Source organism: Balaenoptera physalus (genome assembly GCF_965194825.1).
Source record: "Balaenoptera physalus genome assembly, chromosome: 14".
NCBI lineage: Eukaryota > Metazoa > Chordata > Mammalia > Artiodactyla > Balaenopteridae > Balaenoptera > Balaenoptera physalus.
The window spans coordinates 72,731,144-72,745,689 of NC_138893.1; the positions used below are offsets into that span (position 1 = coordinate 72,731,144).

Genomic DNA, 14,546 nt, shown 5'->3' on the forward strand with positions numbered 1-14,546 from the left:
GTCTGTGGACAGACCCAGGAGCACCTCGAAAGGAAGGAAAGCTGGGTCAAAACTAGCACTGTCAGCCAGCTTGCAACAAGGCCAATAAATCTACCATCCAGACCTGCAATTCCCAGAACCCAGCCTTAGCCCACGGGGGTGGTGCTGGCACAGGCACCATGCTGGGAGCTTCACCCACTCACCTCGTGGAATCCTCCCAACTCCCCAGGGAAGTGGGTATCACACAGGTATGGAAGCTAAAGCTCAGAGAGGGTCAGACCAGATGGCAAGCCAGAGGGACCTGAGGCTGTCCTGCATGCAGTCTTCTCCCTACACCTGCCCTCCTGTCCCCATCTCGTCCCAGCACCCCAGCACAGGGGCACAGCTAGCCCTTACCGGATGATGTTGTTGCAGTGGCCACAGAGCGGAGTCCGGCTGCTGGCTGGGAAGCGCTCGGCCCTCTGGACAGTACCCCTGGCAAGGGGGGACACCTGGGGAGCCGGTGGCGGGTTGTACGCAGGGGCCCCTCGGGGCAGGCCTTGCTTGCTGACAGTGGTGGTGCTCTTGCCAGGGGCAAACTTCTGAGAGAAGCTGTCGTCTGTCACCCATGGGGGACGTCTGGCAGACTCCGCAGGGCCCCCGCTGTAGGGTGCAGGATTATAGCTTGGGGCTGGTGAGGGGGTATAGGCTGGTGCTGGGGAGGGGGAGTAGGCGGGGGCAGGGGAAGGGGTGTAGGCGGGGGCAGGGGAGGGGGTGTAGGGGGTTGGACTGTAAGTGGCCCCTGGGGATGGGCTGTAGGTAGATGCAGGCACTGCAAGCCAAAAATACCCAAAGAAAAATGTGTCAGGAATTCATTCTCCCAGCTTCCCCCGCCCCCAGCCAGAGAACTGGAAAAGACAACTTTAATATTAGAGCAGCACAATTCCAGTTTTTACAGGAGACGCGTCCCTGAACTTCTTGATGGCCTCGATTTGAAGTTGCAGCAGAGAGCCAAGGGAGATAAATAGCCGTCAGACCAGAGCCCTCGGGAGCTTGGACAGGGCTGGGAAGGGACAGGGCTATAAATATCTGCAGCTGTGCGGGGTGCGGCTCTGCCAGGCCTTGGCTGCCAGAGGCCTGCAGGAGACAGGGACGGGGGCAGGGGTGGCCGGCCAGGCTCATATCTGGATCCCCTGGGCCAGGAAGAGGGTGGGAGTGGGTCAGCTTGGCCTTAACTGGAAGATGCCTTTGTTTGCACTCTGACCAGTGATTTGACATCTGAAATGCCTCAATCACAAGCGTTTGCTGAACCTGGACCTAGTCCAGCCTTTGGGACAAAGCAGATGAAGGGACAGTTAGGTTTTCAGGTTCAGGTTTCAGGTTTAGCTACAATCGTTTTCTTGAAAAACAGCTTGGCTTGATTTGTACTGGGGGGAACTTCCATTTTGGTTTGATTTGGGTGGTGGGTCTTGAAGGCAGCATTCGGAGGGAAGCTGGGCAGAGATGCTGGGGTGACAGAGCCTAGGTATAGCTGCTCCCTCAGCCTGTGGCTGCCTCTGGGGGACACATGCTCCCCCTCATCACTTTGGTGGAAACTGAGAGTATGTCTGAGTAACTGCGTGGAGGTTACCAAGGAAGCCAGAGTGCAGGATGAGAATGCACTGCCCCGCTTCCAGAACCCCCTCCTCCAGCCCACTGAGAGCTGAAAACTCTTTTAGGGCGGCAACACAAAGGAGCATAGCAGCTGCTCACCCAAAGCCCTCTGAGGCCTGGGCCCTCAAAACCCAGGTTTCTAAGTTTTGCTGCCTCCCATTGCAAAGCCAGCCGGGGCAGACCCAGCTGTGTCCGGCACACATGGTCTCACCAGCTTCCCCTCCTAGGGAGGGAGGTTCCAGAAGCCTCACCTCAGCTTACAGTCTGTTCCTCTGGAAAGAGGTCTCATTCCCCCTACCCCAGGAAGTGTGTCGGGGCAGCCACCCTCCCCATTCCTGAGTCTGGCCTGGTGAATAGACTGTGCTGATAGATGCTGAGGCAGCCCCCATCAGGCTCCAGCCTGGAAAGGAAGGACATTCTCAGGGCTAAAGTTCCTGGTTTCTCCCCACCTGGTTCCCCTAGATTACCTTAGGTGGCCTGTGGCCTGCTGCTCCAACCCCATACCTTCTACTCCCAGGTGATTGGCCCTTCAGAGGTGGGTGACATGGAAACCCCCATGTTGGGAATGGATAGGGACCAGGCCTGTGTTATTGAAAGCAGAAGGGGTAAAACCCTCTCCAGCCCTGCCCTAGAGCCATCCTGGGAGTGACGCTGGCTTCCAAAGGTAAAACTTTCTCCATAAGGAAATCTTCTTCCCACTTACTAAGAGGGTAGGCTAGGCACATAACAGGTCATCTGGGTTAATCCCTTTTACCGTTGAGGTCACTGAGGCTCAGACAGAGCTAGTAAGTGGCAGAGTGAATTTCCAAAACCATTCTTTCTATCACCCCAAGCTGCCTCTGTAAAAACCATGAGTCCAAGTTCCAGAAGATTTGGGTGCACCATGTTATGGAGGAGTACCTATCAACCTGGAGGAGGCTGCATGGTCTGGCATGTAGCACAGTCATCAAGAGCCCTGGGTTCAGGTCCCAGCTCTACAACATCCTGGCTGTGTGTCCTTGGGCAAGTTCCTTAACGTCTCTAGGCCCAAATTTCCTCGTCTAAAAATGGCTATAATAATTCTCAGTATCTCACAGGGTTGTTATGAGGATGATGGGAGATAAGAACTCTAAAGGCTTAGCCTCGTACCTGGCACTGTGTATGTGTCATTAAATGTTAGTGAAGATGGTGAGGAGAGTGACTCCTGGGTCTCATGGTCCAGATGAACTGTCAGCTCATCTCACAGCTTGATGGTCACCTGAGGGATCCCACCCCAGGGAGACTGTGGGATGTAGGCGGTGGGACATGTGACACCCCTGAAGTCAGTAACCTGGGACTGAGTCTAATCATCAGTGGTGGTAGGTATGACATCCCTGCCTGCCTCACAGGGTGGGGACCTACTGGAGTGACATGTTGCGTGCACTAGTAAACCTGTGAAGCCCATACTTGAGGTGTTGTCTCCCTCCCTAACAAGCTTGCATAGCTCCCAAGTGCCTGGAACAGAGGGTCTCAAAATGCTAGAGCAGCTTCAGCCCTCTCTGAATAATGGGGTTCTGTGCAAGATCTTATTTCCTTTTTTTTTTTTTTTGTAAAGTGGGGGGGATCTCTGATTAAGAATGAAAGCCCTAATCCTGTGTTATCCAATACATAGCCCTATGTGGCCATTAAGCACTTGAAATGTGGCTAGTCCAAATTGAAACACGCTATAAATATAAAATACACACCAATTCTTAAAGACGTAGTACAAGAAAAGAAAGTAAAATATCTCAATAATAATCTTATATTGCTTGTTCATTGAAATGATATTTTGAATATACTGAGTTAAATAAAATATATTAAAATTAATTTCACCTGCTTCCTTTTACTTTTTAAAAACTGTGGCTACTAGAAAATGTATTGTTATTAGACAGTGCTGTCCTAATCAGAACAACGGTTACCAAGTACTGACTGCTTCCACATGCCAGGGCCTTTATGTGCACTATTTCATGTAATACTCGCTGCAATCCAATGAGGCAGATAATATTTTCAAGTCCATTTTACAGAAGAGGAGTTGAGGCTTGGAGAATTTAAGAAACGCCGAGCTGAAACTCGCACTCAGGCAGCAGGTCTCAACTCCAGATTCCCTGCTTAACCACTCCCTAGGCAGCAAAACAAGCTTTAGCACACCCTTTCCAAATCGGGCCCTTGCCCACTTCCAGCTTCCCTCCAGCAATACTAACCCTATTCCCTTTGCCTGGCAGCCATTCTCTTCCCTCCTCGGAAGGCCTTCCAGACTCCATGATCCACCCCCCTTTTCTAAATCCCCACAACACGAAGTTCTCAGCAGGTCAGAGGCACCCGGCATCTGGGCCCGGGTGGGCTGCTTCCTTGCTCAAGACTACACCCTCCCAGAGCTAGGGCCCTTCCCTTCTTCGAGGCACAGGCCGGCAGCTTCCCTCAGCCATCAGGTCCCCGGTGAGGATGGGGGCGCGGGGAGCAGCTGCTTCCCAGTTCCCTTCCCTCTGCGCCCTTCAGCCTGGCTGGCCCCACCATCCCCGACGTGCCAGGAGAGAGACTTGATATCCCATCTGCGAGCCCTGGGCTGTTGCTATTTCTGCTTGACGGAATAAAGCCCGTCCAAATTAGAAGGTGATATTTCATCTCTAATTGGCAAGTTCAAAAGGCCCCTATCGCACTCGTTGGCTCGGGAATGTGTAATTAAACAAGGTGATTTCTGACTCACTCCAGGTCAGGCCCGGCTCCCCCGACTCCCGCGAGTCGGGGTGGGAGTGGGGGGGCCCTCTGCCCACGGCCCTCTCCCGGGCCCCAGGTGCTCCGGGGAGCGGCCGCCCACCCTCGGCGCAGGCGATAAGATCTGGGCTGAGAAAGCCACCCTGGACCCGGAGGAGCCCTCGCGGGGAGCTGCAGCTCGGACGGCACGCGGGCTCCCCGCTCTCCCCGGGGCCGGGGTCGGTGGAGGAGAGGAGGGGAGGGGCCCGGGTCCACGATCCTCGTTTCTCCCAAGACCACCTGCCAGCCTCCCTGGGACCCCACCCTCAGGAGAGGGGGCAGAGGCAGGCCGGCACAGGCGCGTGCCGCCCAGCTGCCTCCTTCCCTCCGGTCAGGAATGAGTTAACGTCTGCAAGGCCTGGGAACTCAGCGGAGGCCCGCAGCTCCGGGGCTCCTGCAAGTCTCGCCCCGCCCCGGGCTCCAGTGCCGGAAGGAGGAGGAGACAGGCGCCAGGGGGGGCCCGGCGGTGCGCGCCCCCGGAGCCGTGCCGCCCCCTGGCGGGCCTGCAGAGGAGAGCCGGCGGCCCAGGCGGGGGCGCCGAAACCCGGGGCCCGCCCCGGAAGATGCCCAGAAGGACCTGCCTGGGAGCGGAGCCCGCACCCGGGCGGAAATACTCTCCCTGCGCCCCCTCCATCCGCCGCTGCTCCTCCAAACTCCTTATCACCCTCCCTCCTGTGCCCCCCATCTCCGCAGAGCAGCTGCTTCCTCTACCTCCATCCGAGATTTTTCACCACAGCAGCCCGCTGCAAATTGCTTCCTAATACTGTGGACTTTTAACCTCGGAACTTTGTGTTCTTGCCTCTGAAGAGACAGAGAAGGGCACCTCCTGTGTGCCAAGCACTGTGCTGGGTGCTTCATTTCATCCCCAGAGCACCAGGTGTACATAATATGCCTATTTTTAAAACGAGGAAATACAGGCCTGGGAGATGAAGTACTTTGCCTTAGATACCAAAGCGGAGCCTGGCACCGGAGTCTGATGCTAAAGCCACGACTACACACTCAGCACTAATGTCAGAGTATATTTTGTAAAACAGAGGGCTGACTGTGGTTCCTCTGCCCTGCACATCAAGTCAACTCCCCCAAGCAAGGTGCTTCCTGCCTCAGTCCCTGTCTTATCTTCCCTTAAGTTCACTGAGCAGGGGCATGCAGGGGAAGGAGGGGTCTAAGCCAGCCCGAGAACCGCCCTGGAGCTCTGGGGAGAGGCCCAACTTTGCCTAGGAAAAGGGAAGACACAGGCTGAGCCCTCGTCCCCGCAGTGATGAGAATGGGGACCAGAGTGATGGAACACACAGCCAGTGAGGCCAGCCACCGGGAGACCCTGTGTGGGCCACTCTCCCGCCTGTCACATGTGCTCTCCATGCCTCTAATTAGCCTGTCCCAGCTGAAGAAACCAAAGACCAGATAGGTGAGCAGTTTGCCCAGCATCACATTATGCGGTAGGTCTGTTCAAAGCCCGTGGCATTTTTGTTACAGCTGCCTATCCTCTGCCTTGAGCCAGATCCAGACTCCTGGAGGAACAAGCCCCCCCCACCCCAAACCCTCTCTGCCTTACCTGGAGCCTGGAAATCCCCAGGCAGGAATGTCCTCTTCCCGAGAGCTGGGAGGCTCCATCCCTGCCTGGCACTGGCCACCTGTCTCCCCAGCGCCAGAGGCAGCTTCCATAGGATTCTGGCCCACAGTTGGAGGAAGGAAGGCTGAAACCTCATTAGCAGCGCCTCTATAACCACCATCCTTCAGGGGGATGTGGCTTTGGAGCTGACCCCTGGAGCCCACGCCCAGCCTAGACAGCCTCCCTTCCCACTCTGCCTCTCACCTGGCTGGTAGACAGAAGGCCGGATGCTGGCAGTGGTGACAACCCGGGGCTTGGGTGCAGGGGCAGCTGGGGCCTCGCTGTATGTATGGGCGGCAGGTGCTGGAGAGGTGGCCACAGCGGCACTGTAGGCAGAGGCCTGGGGCCTGGAACCAAGGGGGGAAGAGTTAACAGCCAGAAGGACAGCCCCACCCGGGCCCTGGGGCCTGGAGCCACAGCAGGCTGGCTCCCAGATCTTTAAGGAGCCTCTCAGGAGGAAACCTGACAAAGATGTCCCTGGGGAGCTGCCAGAGGCTGTGAAGGAAAGACCATGGAGGTCTCAGGGGGAGGAAGCTGCTCCTTGGGTGCTGACTCTTGGTGAGTCTGGTCAGAGCAGCAGAGACACCTTGAGAAATACAGCCCATTGCTGGTGCCACCGCCTTAGGAGAGAGGGAGGAGAGGCACCAGCCAGATAGGAGGAGCAGTGAAAACACTTCAACCCCTGGGTAGAGACCATGGAATGGTGAGGGGGGAGGCTGGGGCAGGGAAGGGGGCAGAGGAAGGAGAGAGGGGAGATGGAGATGTTCAGAGCTACCCTACTCCCTCCACCTCCCGACCTTTTGGGGGCACCTCATAGCCTCAGACCACCTGGCCTCCTCCCCCTCCCCCTTTCTATTGTTGCTGGAAGGAGCAGCAAAGTCTCAGGTTTCTGGGCAAGAGTGCTCCGGGGAGGTCTCATGGGAGGCCAGGAGACCCCCCCCCCCCGGCGCCCCCCCCCCCCACATACATAGAGGCTCCTCTTCCATACAGGATTCCTGTTGCCCTCCTCCCAGTGGAATAGCTGCCAAGAAGCCTAAGCAGCCTTTTCCCACTTGTGACCCAGGGACCATGGGACCAAAGAGATGGAAAAACAAAAAAGTTCCAGTTCATTGCCCTCAGGAAATGCTGTGCTTGGCCTCTCCTCTTAGAGAACTAAAGGCTCCAAGAACTCCTACGGCTAAGCAGTCTGTTTAACTTTGTCTGATCCAGTGTTTCCCAATTCCATTAGTCAGTGAATCCCCCCCTTTTTTTTTCATTTAAAACTAATGAAACCTTATAGAACATGTCCCTGGTCTCTCCCTGCATCTTTCACATCCTAACGGGGATGACATGACCACCCCCAGGGCAAATGGGGCACTGATGGGAGTGCTGGAGAAGTGAGCCCCTTAAAATATACTGACCCCTGCCCACCCATGGCTTCCTGCCTGCCTTCCACCTGTTGCTCATGGGCCAAGGGCCTGCCCATTTCTGCTGGGCAGAGTCACAGGATAAGGGAATACCTTCTTCACTAGGGCTCTGGGAGTGGGTTGCCCTGAGCTAAGAACCCACCGCCAGGCTCCTAAATAGATTCAGAAGGGTCTGTGGTGATGTCCCAGACAACTGGAGGTAGAATGAGTCTCAGAGAGCCAGTGTCCCAGACCTGGGGGCTTGCCATGCCAAGCTGCCGTGTTTCTGGCTGAATGAAGATACTGCCTCCCCTCCCTGGGCTTGCCCTTCTCTGACATACCCCCGTTAAGACCAGTGGACTAGGAGCCTCCATGGAAGAGAAAGAGGCCGTGTCCAAGAGGTGCCCAGCTTCCACTGTGGTAGGAGAAGGCCAGACTCTCCCACCAGTGGAGGATGTTTTCCCAGCATCCCGGGAGCTACAGGTCCTCTGTCAGAGACTGGTGTTGGGGCCGCAAGCAGAGACTTAAGATACCCAGCAAGAATTCTGAGGCCACGTTGGGTGTCCATTTGTCTCCCATTGGCTCCCTCTAGCTCCATCCCAGCCCGTGTGCAAGGAGGGAAGGTAGCTGGGCCCAGAGCGTGGTCCCCTGGCCCCCTCTGCTCCAGCCTGATGCTGGGAGCCCTCCAGGTCCTTCTCCAACCTCCACCCAGGCCTCACATCTCTTTGCAAGGCAAAGTAGAGGAAGGGTTTGTCCTGTTGAGGGAGGCCTGGAGCGGGTGCTGGAGCCTGCCCTTGAGCAGGGCTGGGGCCCCAGGGATGAGGCTAGACCATCCACGGGGCCGCAGCATCTAAAGCACCCCCTTCAGAATGGAGAGGCATCTTCTCACTAGACAGCAGGGATATATCTTATCCTCCTCAAGGTTTCTTCTTTGTGCAGGGAGCAAGGCCCTTACCTGAAGAGATTCTGGTGTGCAGAAGGGAAGCAGCTTGCTAAATGCCCCCAGGAAGCTGGGATATGAGGAGCCCCGGAAGCCTGGGCCAGGCTCACCCTTGACGCTTGAGTTGGGCTGGGGAAAGGCTGGGCTCAGCACCACCTGGGTCACTGTGGAGCCCGAGGGTAGGGGCGCAGCACACAGGCCACTTTGCCGACCCTTCATGGGCCTCAGGCTGCACCAGGGAACTATGCACCCTGACCTAGAGCCGTGTCTTTCCAGCAAAACCCTGGGAGGGGAGTGTGGCGACTGGGAAAGCTGGCTCTGACACCAAACACCAACTTGGCAGCTCCACACAGCCCAGAAAGAGCTGGGCCTGCCTGGCCTGTTACACTGCCTGGCGGCTCCAGAATGACCTGTCCAGCCCACCCCCTCTGCCTCCCCACACCCTTTTCAACACCCCCCTTCCCCGTCTCGGCTGAGTATCCATGAGGGCAGGCAGGAATGCAGTAACCTGCAATACTTGAGAGCATATTATGTGCTAGGTGTTTTATGTACACTTTTTCTATCCTGACCTTGTAAAATAGGCATTGCATTAATGCCTTAGCAGATGAGGAAACTGAGGTTCAGAGGAGTTACGTCACTTTCTGAAGGTTAGAGACAGTAAGTGGTAGAGCAGAGATGTAAATCCCACTCCACCAGGTGCCTCTGGAGTTAGCATGCTTCTCCATCAAAAGAAGGCAAGGTAGTGGCTAAATATCTGCCCAAATCTGACCCGCCTTCAGTGGGCTAACGCAGCCTCCTCCACGGAGGCCTCCTTGATTTCCTTTCTTTCTCTGTAATCCCAGCTCCAGGAACACGGACTTTCCACACAGTCTCCCTTTGTTATTTAACTTTGTATGTGTGTGTGTGACTTTCACCTTTCTCCCTAGAGCACGTGCCCCTGGGGCAGGGTGACACGTCCCAGTGCGCTTCCCTGAAATGCACCTCCAGTTTCCCCTTCACTCTCAGCACCAAGCGGTGCAGAGCCTTGGCGTCCCCAGGGCCCTGGGGTCCTAACCGCTTTGGATGGGCCTTTCTGAGGGCCCAACACAGCTGCCAACAGATGGACCCGGGGGAGGCCTTTCCTGCCTCCCTTCCCCGCAGTCAGGGCTGGCACCTGTGGGCCAGTTACCTTGGACTGTCCTCAGGGCTGGAGGCAGGGGCTGCGGCAGAGGCGGCGGCAGCATGGGCAGTGGCTGTGGCCAGCGGTGGCGAGGCTGCGCTGGGAGAGGCAGCAGCAGGCGGCTGGGCAGAAGCGGGCAGCAGTGGTGTGGTGGCCTGGCTGGTGCACACTGGAGCATGCTCAATAGGGGTGCTGATGAGGCGGACCGAGAAAGACAACAGGTCAAGGGTGCCCCTCTGCTGGGGGGCGGTGGCTGCAGGAGAGGCAGGCTGGGCGGAAGGTACCAGCCTTACTGCCAACAGAGCAGGATCTTCCAGAAGTCCTGTCCCCAGGCTCAGGGAAAGAAAACCCCCACCCAGGACCCCAAGAGGGAAGGGCTCAGACCACAGGGAGGATCACAGTAACATCAAAAATATTTTCAAGCCTAGTGAGATTCCCCTGCCTCCCATCTTTGTGTACTTCCTAATTTGTCTTTCTCAACGTGTATTATAAAAACAGTGTGGTCAAAAAGTAGTCTAAATTATCAACCAAGGTTTCTCCCCCATCCTGTTTTCCTTTCTTTCACCCTTCCTCATTTAGTCAGAGGCATGCTTTGCCTTTGAGAAGGGATGATATAATGAAAAAAGCGGAGGTAAGATATTTTGTTGTCAAGGGCTTAAGCTCTGAAGTTGTGACAGCCTGGGCTTTAGGCTGCGAAGCACTCAGGGCACTGATGCTACATTTGGAAGATGGGTGAAAGCTACCATGCCAGACAGATCAAGGTCATCTGGACCAGAAAAGGGGCAACGTGGCGTGAGGGATTCAAGAAAAGAGGCAGCTGTGCCCGTTTTCTGGGCAAACCCTGGGGAAGTGGCAGGACCCCAGGGTCCCCTATGCCCAGGCCCATGGTGAAGGGGCAGGCAGGCCTGAGGCAGCCCAAAGACCTGTAGGCCATCCTGTGGCCTGGGGGTTGTAGACGGTTTCCCACACACCTGAGAGTGACACGGACGTGGCCCTGAGCGCCTGCACATCTGAAAGTCCCTGTACTTGGGAACATGAGAGGTGACTGCTCTGCCAGTGTGGACCAGTGTGACCAGACAGATGGAGATACCTCAGCAGATGCCAGCACAGGTAGACCATGATCAAGGATCAGGTGCCCAGACTCCCCACCCCACCCTCCTTGGCATTCTGCAAGCCCCTCTTCCCCAAAACCACCCCAGACAAGAGAAGCATCAGAGCCTGGGTCGATGAGATTAGATTTCAGCCACCTGTGAAATGAGGGAGGGAATAAAAATTAAATTATAGGAAAGCAAAGAAATGTACATGGGTTGTTGCAGCTTCTGGCTCAGTAGGTATGGGGTGGGGCTGAGAGTCTACATTTCTGACAAGCTCTCAGGTGATGGCGACAGGATACTGCAACTCCTATAGGTGGGAATGATTTTCCTTATGCTATGAAATTCAATTATTGACCTCCTACTATGTGCCAGGCCTATGTCTTTAATCCTCACAAAAACTCTCTGATGTGGGTATTATCAATTCTTTTTAATAGGTGAAGGAATGCAGACTGAGAGAATTGAATTGCTCGAGCTCCTAGAACTTATCGGTAGTGACAGCAGGCTCTGACTGAGGCATGTGGATTTGAAGCCTTACCTAGTACCTCAAGTGGTCCCTCATACAGGAACAAAGAACCTTCTTCCTGCAATCAGTCAAGTAGAATCTTTCCCCAACAAAAGGCTCTATTCTTATTTGAAATAATTAGAATAATCCTCTTCCCTCTCTGAGTGCTTACCATATGCCAGGCCTTGCACTAAACAGCTGTATAAGCGGCACCCTATTACTCCATTTGATCCTTTCAACCTCACTGGGCGATTGGTATCAAGATCCTCATTTTACAGATGAGGAACCTGAGGTCCAGAAAGATTGAATCTCTGCTAAAACATCACATTGCTACCAACTGGCAGAGATAGGCGTGATCCCTAACCACTATACCACTTCTCAGACTTTAATATGCAGGCGAATTGCCTGGGAATCTTGTTAAAATGCAGCTTCTGGCTCAGCAGGTATGGGGTGGGGCTGAGAGTCTACATTTCTGACAAGCTCTCAGGTGATGCTGGTCCGTGGACCAAACTTTGAGTACCAAGGTACTGCAAAGGTCTGTCCCAGGTAGAGATGCCAGGGGGCCATGAGCTATTTACCAAAGCATCACGACGTGATGTGCTCTCCTCCATCCAGTGAAGTGTATGGTAGAGAAAGGCATGAAACAGCATGAGAGGGTCAGGGAAGAAGAGGGCTGGAGAAGAGGCAAGGTTGAGTTGACTGCCTCAGGGGAGGGCGCACCATTCTTCTCTGTGACTGCATAGGAAGCATCCAGGGTGGACAAGGGCAGTGGCCATGCCCTGTCCAGCCCTTTCCCAGCTTAGTGGTTCAGAAAGGAAGCCTTGGACAGCCCAGCTCTTAGGCCTGGTGGTACCCAGCCCTGGCCCTTCCATGAGGCCACTTCCTCATCCTTCATGAAAGAACCTGGCTTCTGGAAGCCATGCCTGTGAAGCGGCCGCCTCAGAGAAACAGCTGCAGGTCCTGACACCATACTGAACTGGCTGCTCAGACCCCCATGGCGTGGACACGTATGGCCTGGGAAGCCTCCGCCTGACAGAGGACAACCCTCTCCTTTATCTGTTTCTCCCTGACCCTGCCACATGCTTCCAGTGGGCTTCTGGGAATTGAGGACAGCAGTGATGAAAATACCCAGGCTGGGGAAAGTATTCTGCAGGGCAAATAGGAAATTGGCTTTGCCTGTCCCCTGTGCTCCAATCCCCTGTCAGACCAGCTTACCTGCGGCTCTCCCCAGGCATAGCTCCACGTGAACCCTGGATTCTGTGGGGTGAAGTTGGAGCTGGATGTGACCCTAGGAAAACTCATCATCTACCGCAGGGCAGGACCAAGGACATGCACGTGAGCCTGCTGCTCGGGGTTCCGGCTGAGGGGCATCCTATCTAGGGCTGCTGTCTGCAGACACCAAGCAACCAGGGCCTAGTGGAGGTAGGAGTGGCACTGAAGAGCATCCTGAAGGATCTTGGGTTCTTGTCCAGGTCAGCTCCTGCCTGAAGTTCCCTGAGCCCCCAGAAACCCCAAGGAGTGGGGCGTGGGTCTCAGAAAGCAAGCACTGCAGAGAACTTACTAGACCCTGGCTTCAGTCCTAAAGACAGTACCCGTTAGATCACCCCAGCCTGGTCTAGGACTCTATAGCTGCCTCCTGCCTTGGTCATAACTCACCTTAATCATCAAAGCAAAAACCAAACCAACCCAACTATATTAACTGCTGGTGGCTGCATGGGGAGGGTGTGGCCAAAGGAGAGACACAGCCTGGCTCCAGTCCCCTTTTCAGCCCGTCTCTCTACCCAGTTGGCATCAGGGTGCAGTGTGCTAACCCTGTGCCCTGCTCTGTTGTGGTAGCCTTTGGTTGATGCTCTTATTGATGACAGTGGTACTATGTATGCAAAGGATAGGGATGGTGTTGATGGTGGTGGTGCTGGGCCTGGGGGTTTGTAGTCATTGGGCTCAGGCTGGAAATGTTGATGATGGTGGAGGTGCTGTGATTGATGGTTCTGGGTGCTGTTTGCCATAACTGGGGTGATGATGGAGAATGGAATATGAACATCTCTGTTGACTGGATGATGATAGAATGCCAGTCAAGTGGTTGTTGAAATTGTTCTTGCTGCCACGCGCCTACCTAGCATTCCACCTTGCAGCCTGATGACTATTGCTCAGGGCAGCCCTGACCATGTCACTTTGCAGCAGGGCTGTTGCACTGCATGACTCCAGGGGCCACAGTGACACTGTAGTCTAGGTGATGACACCCCTCAAGAACTGTGCGGTCCACAACGATCCCCACAGGCTGTAGTGTGACTGGTGCCCTGCAGCTTTCACTAGTTCCACATTGTGTCGGAATACAGTCAAAATCCAGAGCCTGGCATTTCAGCTCCAGACCACTACTAACCATAACATCCTCTGCACGCCCTCCATTCCAGCCAAAATGATTAAGTCAGGGTTCTGGGACACTGACCCAGCACCTCTGCTCTGTCTGCTTAGAGTACCTGTGCAGCCTTCCATAACTGCACATGCCCCACTCTTAACTGTTCCCAAAGATCAAACACACAGACCCCTTCTTCCAGGAAGCCTTCCCTGATCCTCCAGTCAGAGGAGCATTCCCTGTCTCTGGACCTCACATGATCAGCCTTGCATTACGGTCAGCCACAATCACATCAGCTCTTTCTGATTCCTTCTGCACCTACAGCAGCTAGGCACAGTGCCTTGACTAATGCCCATGGACACGGAATGCTGAATGAGGACATCTCTCCCATTTACTCCAGAGGGCTTTACACAGACCCCTGGCCTGGGGCCACCCAAGGTGCTGCATGCAGCGGCCTGGGGTCACTGGGGAGGCACCAGGCAGACTGGAAAGCAAACAAGAGCCTTCCAGGGCTTCAATCAGGTGGATCCAAGAGGGCTCCGACAGGCCAGGGGGATGGGGATAGGGGATGGGGAGGCCACCAGCTCTGATGGATTGGCTCAGGTCCTCTGCCAGCCTTAGGACACCCACTACCTGGGGCCTCTCTCTGTCTGGCAGCCCCTAACCCCTAACCTACCCTTGGCCTTGGAAGTCCTCAATGAAAGGTCAGCTAAATATGAGTGTGCTCCAGGATGCCTAGATACAGGCAGAAGCACACACCCCCACCTCCCCAGTTGATCCCCTAGCCAGCCTGCCTCGCCTGGTCTTCGCCTTGGCCCTGCAGTCAAACTGCTAGAGGCAGGAAGAGCCGGGAGGCCAAGGTGGAACAGGTTGGTGGGGGGCTTAGGGGAGCATCTCAAGGTGGTAGGCAGGACACAACAGTCTCCCTGGCCAGCTCTTCTAGACGGGATTGCCAAGGTCCCCAGGGTGAGAAAGAGAGTCTGTGCCCAGGCAGTGGGGGTGGGCACGGGGCTCTGGCCCAGTCCAGCCCCAGGGGTGGTGAGGGAGCCCTGAGGGGTGGGCCTCAGCACCTGTCATTATTTGCCAAGTGCCGACGATCTCATGTTCTCAGCTTGTGGTTCCCCCAGTCAGGGGTGAGGCTGATG

At 55.3% G+C, this 14,546-nt stretch overlaps 1 protein-coding gene across 2 annotated transcripts in view; it reads right to left on the minus strand.

The window, feature by feature from the left end:
• The window catches only part of LDB3 (LIM domain binding 3), a 59,821-nt gene that overhangs the window by 14,832 nt on the left and 30,443 nt on the right, over positions 1–14,546 (minus strand). Inside the window, exons 9-11 of one of the 2 annotated variants that reach the window (XM_082424231.1) lie at positions 9,462–9,644; positions 6,173–6,315; positions 376–790 (exon numbers count right to left, since the gene is read on the minus strand). In XM_082424231.1, coding sequence (XP_082280357.1) covers positions 376–790; positions 6,173–6,315; positions 9,462–9,644 — 741 coding nt within the window. The remainder of the gene's footprint in view (positions 1–375; positions 791–6,172; positions 6,316–9,461; positions 9,645–14,546) is intronic. The other variant, XM_082424232.1, reaches the window with a different exon arrangement.